General features: G+C 35.6%; 2 protein-coding genes across 2 annotated transcripts in view; one reads left to right on the plus strand and one right to left on the minus strand.

Moving 5' to 3' along the window:
* Positions 1-1,216: 1,216 nt before the first annotated feature.
* On the minus strand, positions 1,217-2,488 carry LOC133856806 (uncharacterized mitochondrial protein AtMg00810-like). The gene has a single exon (XM_062291851.1). It carries the CDS (start codon positions 2,486-2,488, stop codon positions 1,217-1,219), a length of 1,272 nt encoding a protein of 423 aa, XP_062147835.1.
* A 5,350-nt stretch (positions 2,489-7,838) lies between these two features.
* LOC133857576 (ras-related protein RABH1e) overlaps positions 7,839-10,414 on the plus strand; it is a 6,499-nt gene continuing 3,923 nt past the window's right edge. The window contains exons 1-4 of the mRNA XM_062292844.1: positions 7,839-8,091; positions 8,920-8,990; positions 9,115-9,203; positions 9,592-9,703. Coding sequence (XP_062148828.1) covers positions 7,975-8,091; positions 8,920-8,990; positions 9,115-9,203; positions 9,592-9,703 — 389 coding nt within the window. The 5' untranslated portion in view covers positions 7,839-7,974. The remainder of the gene's footprint in view (positions 8,092-8,919; positions 8,991-9,114; positions 9,204-9,591; positions 9,704-10,414) is intronic.

Genomic DNA, 10,414 nt, shown 5'->3' on the forward strand with positions numbered 1-10,414 from the left:
TATTTTATTCATCAAGCAACGAACTATATATAGCCTTATAATACCAAAAGATAAACATAAATAAAAGATAACTAAAGAGATACGTAATCTCCTCCCGACCCTTATTCCCTACTTAACGATAGGCTCCAATAGATAAATAATAACTAAATAACAAAGATACATAATAACCAAAAAAATTAAAAAAAAAAAATTAAAAAAAAAAAAAAAAAAAAAAAAATGATCAACATTCAAGAGGAGAAAACCACATTCTTTCTATACTCCATTGGTGCTGTCGTTGACCTTTCTCCTATTTGCAAGTGTTTGAATATGACTCCTGATTGTGTTTTTGCTTTAGATTCGATCCGTTGCAGTTGAATTCAATTTCTTTTACTTTGCAAATTAAGGTTTTCAAAGGGCACTATATAGTCTATATTAGCATGTTGAGGAAGAATGTTTGTTCTGTAATTTGAAAAAATAGTGAAGAACAAATATATTATTTTGTTAGAGTTTTCAGAAGATACTGTGACTCGATAGCTAGCTTGGAACTTGGAAGGCTTCTAGAGAAATCTCAACAACTGGAGATGCAGTTTATGAAGAAGGGTGGTGGTTTGATGATCACGATGTGGCTACCCTTTGCATTGATCATTTAATAAGGATAAAAATATCTTTGTAAAGAATTATATGCTTATGATTATTTAAAAACTAAAATTGATAGAGGAGAATAGCTAATAGCTTGGAATGGTTGAAATTTGCCAGATGAACTTATAATAATCCACTCTAGTCTGAAAGCAATACACGAGTTCCACATGATAGAGGTCCTACCAGCATGGCATAATGTGCACATTCATTAAGCCACACTGCTACAGACACTCTTAAAATAATGCAATTAGCTATGCTTAGTGTTGATGCACAGTATGACCCGCCTAAATCGTCACCGTATCTTGCAAAACAAGAAAAGACGAGGGGTATCAAACTTTACAGAATTGTAAAGTGAATGAACAAGAACAGAGGAAGAAAAACAGAAACTTGCACAACAAGAGAATGAAGAAGGAATTGATCTTCTATTGTAAGAATGACTTAACCGAATAATACAATAAAGTCAGAGTGCTTATATATGGGAATAAGCACATGTGCTAGAATAACAAGTAATAACCTTGCTGTACAAAGAAACAGCTGTCAAGCTAAATACAAACTACCAATTAAAATACAAATGAGCTATATACATCAATACTCCCCCTCAAGATGGACTGTGAATGTCGTGAACAGACATCTTGGACAAAAGCTTATGGAAAAGAGAGTTTCCAAGGGCTTTAGTAAAGATATCAGCTAACTGATTTTGGGAAGAAACATGAAGTGTTTTGATGAGACCAAGCTGGATTTTCTCACAAATAAAATGACAGTCTATATCAATGTGCTTGGTACGCTCGTGGAACACCGGATTAGCTGCAATATGCAATGCAGCCTGGCTATCACAAAACAGGGTGGCAGGATGAGGATGCACAATCTGAAAATCATGAAGTAAATTGAATAACCAAAGAAGTTCGCAACCAGTAGAGGCCATAGAACGGTACTCGGATTCTGCAGAGGATCTAGAGACCGTTTGTTGTTTCTTTGACTTCCAAGAGATTAAAGAAGTGCCAAGAAAAACACAAAAACCAGTGATGGACCTACGGGTGTCATAGCAGCCTGCCCAGTCAGCATCACAGAAGGCCTTAAGCTTGAAATCAGATTGGGCAGAAAAAAATAAACCTTGACCAGGAGCATGCTTCACATATCTGAGAACCCGGTAGGCAACATCAAGATGGGGTTGGCGAGGCTTGTCCATGAATTGGCTTAAGGTTTGAACCGAATAAGCCAAATATGGCCGAGTAAGAGTTAAGTAAAGAAGACGACCAATAAGTCTTCTATAAGGGGTCGGATCAGCCAAAAGAGTACCATGATCTCTAGAAAGTTTCAAATTATGTTCCATGGGAAAAGAAACTGGTTTAGAAGCCAAGAAACCAGAATCTTGTAAGATTTCTAAGGCATATTTTCTTTGTGAAACAGAAATGCCCAAGGAAGAACGAGCAATTTCAAGACCCAAAAAATACTTGAGTGAACCAAGGTCTTTGAGACAAAACTTAGAGTTCAAATCTGCAATGAGAGAAGTAGCCGCTGCAACATCATTGCTAGTAATAGCAATATCATCAACATATACCAATAGACCAATGAAGATAGAATCCTGAACTTTAGTAAACAAAGAGTAATCTGCTTTGGATTGAGAAAAACCAAGATCAAGCAAGGCAGTTGAGAGCTTAGAAAACCATTGTCTAGAGGCTTGTTTCAAACCATAGAGGGACTTTGTTAACTTGCAGACTTTAGGCTCCCCCTTACCCTTAAAGCCGGGAGGTAAAGTCATGTAAACCTCTTCTTCTAAATCACCATGAAGGAAAGCATTGTTGACATCAAGTTGATGCAACACCCAATGCTTAGCAGCTGCAACAGCAAGAAAGGTCCGGACAGTAGTCATTTTGGCAACAGGTGAAAAAGTTTCATGATAGTCTAATCATTCACTTTGAGTGTACCCTTTAGCAACAAGACGGGCTTTGTATCTTTCTATGCTACCATCAGCCCGATATTTGATTTTATAGACCCATTTACAGCCAATGGGATGCTTAGTTGGAGGTAAATCAGTGACAATCCAAGTGTTGTTCGCTTCAAGTGCTGCAATCTCTTTGGCCATGGCATCACGCCAATGTGAATGTTTAACCGCTTGATGGTAAAATTGTGGCTCAACATGAGAGGAAATGGAATGACAAAAACGTTTATAGGAGGGAGAGAAATTATCATAAGAAACTGAAGAAGACAAAGGAAAAGGAATACCATGAGATAATGCTGAAACTGAATCTGAATCCTTAGAAGTCGAATGGGGTAAAGCAGAAGCCATGTGACAATGATACTCCTGCAAGTAAGCTGGAGGATGCCGAATTCTGTTTGATTTTCGAGGGTTAGCAGTAGAATCTGTGGGAAGAATATCAGAAACTACAGAAGAATCTGCTATAGGAGAATCTGAGGGAGAAATATCAGAAACTATAGGAGAAGGTAAAGGAAAATCAGAATCAGAAACAGTATCATCGAGAAAAATGGGAAATGATACAGAAACAGGATCATGAGTAAAGGAAGATAAAAGTGAAGAAGAAGCAAATGGGAAAATATTTTCATGAAAGATAACATTTCTAGAAATAAAGACAGATTTGGTTTGAAGATTGTAAAGCTTGTAACCTTTAGTGGCATAAGGATAGCCAATAAAGATACAAGGAATGGCACGAGCATCAAACTTAGTTCGATTTCGAAGCAAAGTAGAGGCATAGGCTAAGCAACCAAAAACCTTGAGATGAGAATAAGAAGGGGGTATGGAAAAACAACAATTCATGAGGTGATTTATTTGATAGATTAGGAGTTGGAATTCGATTAATGAGGTGAGTAGCAGTAAGGACACAATCAGCCCAAAATTCCAAAGGTAAATGAGCTTGAAATCTCAAGGACCTAGCCACATTTAAGAGGTGTTGATGTTTCCTCTCAACAACAAAATTTTGTTAAGGGGTTTCAACACAACTTAATTGGTGGATAGTCCCTTGTTGAGCAAAGAAATCTGCCATTTTGAATTCAGCACCATTGTCAGATCGTAAACACTTTATTTTGAGCTGAAATTGAGTGAGTATAAGTTGGAAAAAGGCTTGGAGCACAGAACGTGTTTGTGATTTGTGTTTTAGAACATGCACCTAAGTAAAACGGCTAAAATCATCAACAATAGTGAAAAAGAAAGTAGCACCATTTATTGATGTGGTGGAGAAAGGTCCCCAAATATCACAATGTATCAAATCAAAAGGGGAATGAGAAACAGAAATGCTACTTGGAAAAGGCTGTTTGTGCTGTTTTGCAAGGGGACAAACTGTACATACATTTTTAGAATCACAAGGAATAAGAGGTACAAGCTGATGTAACAAATTTATTCTAGAGGAAGAAGGATGTCCTAAACGAAAATGCCAAACATCAGCATGTGAAGGAGTCTTGATTGCAGAGGAGAAAGGCTGAGGTTGGAGTGAAATCAACTGGGAATTGTTTGCAGCAAAAGATGGATTAGGATTCTCCAGCTTAGAAGAGTGCATCAAGTAGTACAATCCATGATGCTCCTTACCCACCCCAATCGTTTTCCAAGTGCTCAAATTCTGCATAAAACAATATCCATGGAGAAAAACAAAACAACAACAGATTTGCTTAATGAGTTTGCTAGCAGAAAGTAAATTGAAAGTGAAAGAAGGCACACACAAAACATTAGTAAGAATGAGACTCTCAGAAATTTGCACAATGCCTACATGGGTAACAGAAGCAAAAGAGCCATTAGGTAATTGTACACATGTGGAAACAACAGCAGTTATTTTGGTGAAAAAGGAAGGAGAACAGATCATGTGATCTGTAGCTCCTGTATCAATAATCCAAGGAGGCTTCTTGGTAGGACACTTGAAAGGATGATGAGAAAAACTAGAAGAAAAAACAGAGTGTATTGGATTAAGAGTAAAAATACCAGAATTGGATGGACCGGCTATCTGAGTATGCAGACTGGCAGCAGAATGAGCAAAAGCAATGGGAATACCATTCGAACTGGCAGGTTGAGCAGCAGATTGAGCTTGAATGAAAGCCATCAATTGTTGACACTGTTCAAGGCTAATAGGCAACTTTGGAGGTGAACATTCAGTCAAGTCCAATTCTTGAACTTGATTAGCAGAATGTGAAGAGAACTTATTCTTGGTGAATTTAAATCCAGGAGGGAATCCATGTATCCTGTAACATTTATCAATCGTATGACCCGTGATACCACAATGAGAACAAGTTGGCTTCTCTTTACGGTTGATAAACTTATTGAACTTCTTCTGAGGTGCTGCATCAGCCTTTGTCATGAGAGCAGCAGTCTCATGAATCAAGGGAGTAACAGAGATTTCCTTTTAGTGTTCCTCTTGGACAATCAGAGAAAAAACTTTATTAATTGGAGGAAGAGGATCATTGAGGAGAATTTGACCTCGGATATGAGAATAGGAATCATCAAGGCCCATCAAAAATTGAAAGACATGATCTCTGTTATTCTTTTCATGAACAGAACGCATACCTCCACACGTACAAGAAGGGATTGAGTCATAGTTGTTGAGCTCATCCCAAATGCTCTTAATTCGAGTAAAATACTGACTCACCGATGAGTTTTCTTGTGAGAGAGTAGTGAGAATTTTCTGAAGTTGAAAAATTCTTGGACCATTACCTTGAGAAAATCGGTCCCTCAAATCTTGCCACATCTCCTCACTAGTATTGATGTAAATGATGCTTGAAGCAATGTCCTTTGACACAGAATTGAGAATCCATGCAATGATCATGTTGTTGCATCTAGTCCAAGCATGATGCATAGATTCATCTTCAGGGGATGGCTTTGGCAGAGAACCATCGATAAACCCTAGCTTGTTCTTCGCGGTTAGGGATACAATCATGGAACGACTCCATGTATTGTAATTCTCTCCGGTTAAAGGCTGAGAAACCAGGACAGTACCTGGATTGTCGCCATTATGCAAAAAAAATGGACTTGCAGGATTGTCATTGAATGAAGAAGAAGAAGAAACCGCCATTGATGAACGGAATCAATAGAAATTTGAAGGATGAATTTTGATGAACGAAAATGAAAAGAATTGAATGAACTTTCACAGATTTGTGAAAAGCTCTGATACCATATCAAACTTTACAGAATTGTAAAGTGAATGAACAAGAACAGAGGAAGAAAAACAGAAACTTGCACAACAAGAGAATGAAGAAGGAATTGATCTTCTATTGTAAGAATGACTTAACCGAATAATACAATAAAGTCAGAGTGCTTATATATGGGAATAAGCACATGTGCTAGAATAACAAGTAATAACCTTGCTGTACAAAGAAACAGCTGTCAAGCTAAATAAAAACTACCAATTAAAATACAAATGAGCTATATACATCAATAAGGGGTGAGTCGCCGGAGGTTTCCGGCGAAAGCACTCCATTAATGCCGGAGCCAGTCACGGGTTTTTGTAAGTGAGAACAAGGCAAAAAGTTGCTCCTCCCATACAAACATTCAGTCACTAACTACGTGTTTTGTTTTTTTTTTTGGGAGGAGATTACTTTTTGTCAATTGGAAGAAAAACTGTTCTCCCATTAGTGTTTGCAGTAATACAAAATAATATTTTTCAGTAAAAAAGAATTGTTAGCAATAGTTTTTGACATTAATATATAAAAAAAACAAAAAACAAAAAAACAAAAAAAAACTAGAATATTTAAAACACCCTTAGCTGTGCGCCCCCTATAGTGCCGCTCTCAGTCTCTTAGTTTTTCTCGTAAGTTTTGAAACATCAATACCGTAAGCGTTTATAGTTAATTGGGTCCAAACTAGTTTAATGTGTAATTAAGCTCAATTTAGTGTTTTTAGACTTTAGGAAAAGGTTCAAATGGACTAATCTTCTTTCTTTTCTTTTTTTCTTATTTATTTATCAGGGTATCTTATTTCACCCATAATCGAACAGTACCTTGGGCTATCCTGACTGGCCCACACAAGGTGGAAGTCAGACCGTTACCGAGCGTAGAGGCCCAATCAGAATCTGCAGACTAATCTCTGGCTCAATGTCTAACGCTACTTTAAGCATTGGGTCTTAAAACGCAGGTTATGCGCAAATGACTGGCCCCAAGAAGAAGTAGCACCCAACAGAATTCGAACCTGAGAGAAATGCCCTACCGTCCAAGGCGCTAACCAATTGAACCACCCATTGGGGTTAAATGGGCTAATTGTATGCTTCTTAACATGCTAATTAAGGGATAGATGCCAAATTTCTCTCCAACCCCTTTTTAAAATTTTAAAAAAAAAAAAAAAAAAAAAAAAAAAAAAAAAAAAAAAAAAAAATCAATCCTTCTCCTCGCAACTCGTCTATCCTATAAAAACAATTGAAAAAAGAAAATAAAAACCCCTCTTTTATATGATGGATAACAATTGTGGACAGTAAAATAATCATAATCTAAGTAGAAAGAAAACAATGATGAATTCACTAGTTTTCTTGTAAGTGAATGATGTGGGAGTAGCTCGCTTCCAACTAAAATTAAAAGGCATGCCATGCGCGCGGTCCCATTATTTGTTTTGCCTCGTCACGTTTGTCTAATTCACTAGTTTCGTTTCTGCCGAGGAATTGATCGTTCCTTTTTGCGTCTCTTATTATGTTTTACTATGGAAGGACAAGGAATTGGACTTTCACATATTTTCAAACTGAGAAATCCTGAAAGTACCAAATTTTTTACTAAGAAATAGGTATCAAGATGATGTGGAGTTTATTCATTGATACCCGTAACATTTTATTTTATTAATTATGTTGATCATCTCCAATGAATAAACTTCACATCATCTTGATACTCATCTCTTAGTAAAAAAATTGATACCCCTAATATTTTTCATTTAAAATTTATAAAATATGATTTAGATCATAAAATGAATCAACTCTATTAAAAGAAAAGAAATACCGTGTAGATTCAAGAGTTGTGGCCATAAACAAATAAAAGAAAAGAAGTGGCATGTTACGCAATGCCATACAATGAAGCAACTTCTTTGTAAAGTAAAGTTTTCCTAGAAAATGGAAAATAAGGCACAAAAAAACAGAAGATTAAATGCAAAGTCTTAATTGGTTTAAGCGAATGCATTTCGTATTTAAGAGGGCATGAATGTCATTTTGAGGAAAAACAGAGGCAAACTCATTGAGAAGATTTGACTTGGCCATCTTCGTCGTGGTTGGCGGTTTCTCCTTCTGACTATAAATTCAAAGAGACTAAAATCAAAACATTCTTTGTTTCTCTCTCTCTCTCTCTCTCTCTCCAAATTCTCAGAGAATTTATTTGTGAGATTCAGATCTAAAGAACATTTTTCCTCGCCTTCACTTTTGCTGAGAATTAGCTCTGAGAATCTGAGAAATGGCGACGGTGTCCCCTCTCGCCAAATACAAGCTGGTGTTCTTGGGCGATCAATCCGTCGGCAAAACCAGCATCATCACCCGCTTCATGTACGACAAATTCGACACCACGTATCAGGTCCCCCAATTTCTCCACCAATCTATATTTTACTTTTCTTTTTCGTTTCAAATTCAAGGCTATGATGTTTATTCTCTGTTTTGAACGCCGTTATTGAATTCTTAGCTATGTTGTATGAATTTCTTCGGCTTATTGTGATTGATTCGATCATTTGATCGTGATGAGGTTTTTAAATTCACGTGGATGATTAGTCGAGGCCAATAACAATATAGCTTAGTTTATTGATTAAGTTTTGAATTAAAGTTATCAGATGTGATAACTCCATTCGATATTAACGTTACAATTAGAAAATGTGTGCAGAAGGCATGCAAATAACAATAAAATTTGTTTATCTCTCTTTTTTTTTTACTTTGAAGAATTCTGTTGTCTTTAGAGGGATTTGTACTAGCATAGTCAGATTTTGTGTTTGTTGCCTTCAATGATTTTTTTTTTCCTCTTTGTTTGAAAGGTATATGTTGCATATTGTAATTGGACCTGAGTTGACCATTTTATTATTGAACCTGACTTTTTTAAACTTTTTAGGGAAAGAACAGAGATACATATGTTTCTTGTAGTTAAATAATTCTGATTTATCTTTTCATGGGTTTAATATAACTCGGATTTAGTTGCTACTGCTAGAAAAATAGAATGCAACTGAACACAAAGTTTTGCATTGCTAATCTAAAACGAAGCTTCAGGCAAAGATTCTGAAAGTTTGTGAGCTGATTGTTCACAATTAGTGTGTTTTCTTCTTTTTTTGCAAGATGCTTGAACTGGGTAATTTAGTTATGGACGTTAAATTGTCTTAGTAACCAAATTTTGCCTAATCTTTGGGTACATAAATTGCAGGCTACTATTGGGATTGATTTTTTGTCAAAAACTATGTACCTTGAAGATCGGACAGTTCGTTTGCAGCTTTGGTAGGATGTATCCCCTGTTCTTCTTGTTTATACATACATTACTCATACAAAAAATGTATGAGTAATGTATGTATACAAATACTCTGTTTTGCTAGTGTAATATTATATATATTCTTCTCCACAGGGATACTGCTGGGCAAGAAAGATTTAGGAGTCTCATTCCAAGCTACATTAGAGATTCTTCTGTTGCTGTAATTGTCTATGACGTAGCAAGTGAGTAGTTTGTCCACCTGAAAAGAAGTTCACTTGTTTCCTTTGATTTTTTTTTTATACTTCATAATTGCAAGAAGTAACTAAAAAGCTTTTTCTCCATGGCTCAGAACTTTTTCTCGGTAACCAATTGCAATTTTTTTTGTTTCCCTTTTTGTAGTGGATGGACATTATGTAGACCCAATATCTCTGTCTATATCTGTCTGTGTGTTTGAGGAGGTGTCATTTTATGTTCACGTAAATCTTGTTTCATTATGTAACTTACAGACTTACAGTACTGCACGAGACACCCCTGTGAGATGATTCTGTGAATAATCGTCCATCAAACTATGCAATATATGCATATAAATATATAGTTTACTGAATACCTGACCAGGCCGTCATCATGCAGATAGGCAATCATTTCTGAATACTAGTAAGTGGATCGAAGAGGTGCGTACAGAACGGGGCAGTGATGTCATCATCGTCCTTGTTGGGAACAAAACCGATCTTGTCGATAAAAGGTAAGGAATAGGGATATAATCAAGCCGGCCGAGATTTATACAGATTTTATATACTCTTAATTTCTATCGTTTTCAAGCGTAACAATTTCATCTAGTACCTTTGGTATCTTAATGGAATTTTTTCAGTTATGAAATCTAATTTTATATATCATCTCCTAGCATGCGAGGAACCTTGATCCAAAAATACTTAAAATCATATTTCTGGTTCTCGTATAAGAAAAACGTTTCTTTTTTCTTTTTGTTAACATTTATTTTATATATATGAGTAAGCACCAAATCTATAAATGTTTCGAAATTTGAACGCTTTCACTAACATGTTACAAAATAAATGTAAGTAAATATATTCAAGAGAGAATTTCACCTATAACCTCTGATTTTTCATCATTTTTGAAAACATGTATCCAAATTTTAAAAAGTATTAATTTAGGGTATCCATCGTTCTTTTTTCTTTTTTAATTTCAATGCTCCATTAGAATTTTTCGTTAAATCCTGTCAAAATTTCTAAAATACCCCTCTTTTTTAGGAAAAAATAAAAAATTGCTAAGATTTAAGTGTTGGTTAGAATTTAACGGAGTTTACAAAAATACCCATGCTTGAATCTTTGAAAATTTTTATAAATTTTTTTTTTAAAAAAAAAAAACACATGTATTTTTGAAATTTTGATAGGATTTAACGAGAAATTCTAACAGATTGTTGAAATTGAAAAAATTT

The sequence above is a fragment of the Alnus glutinosa genome, chromosome 14, assembly GCF_958979055.1.
Source record: "Alnus glutinosa chromosome 14, dhAlnGlut1.1, whole genome shotgun sequence".
Taxonomy (NCBI): Eukaryota; Viridiplantae; Streptophyta; class Magnoliopsida; order Fagales; family Betulaceae; genus Alnus; species Alnus glutinosa.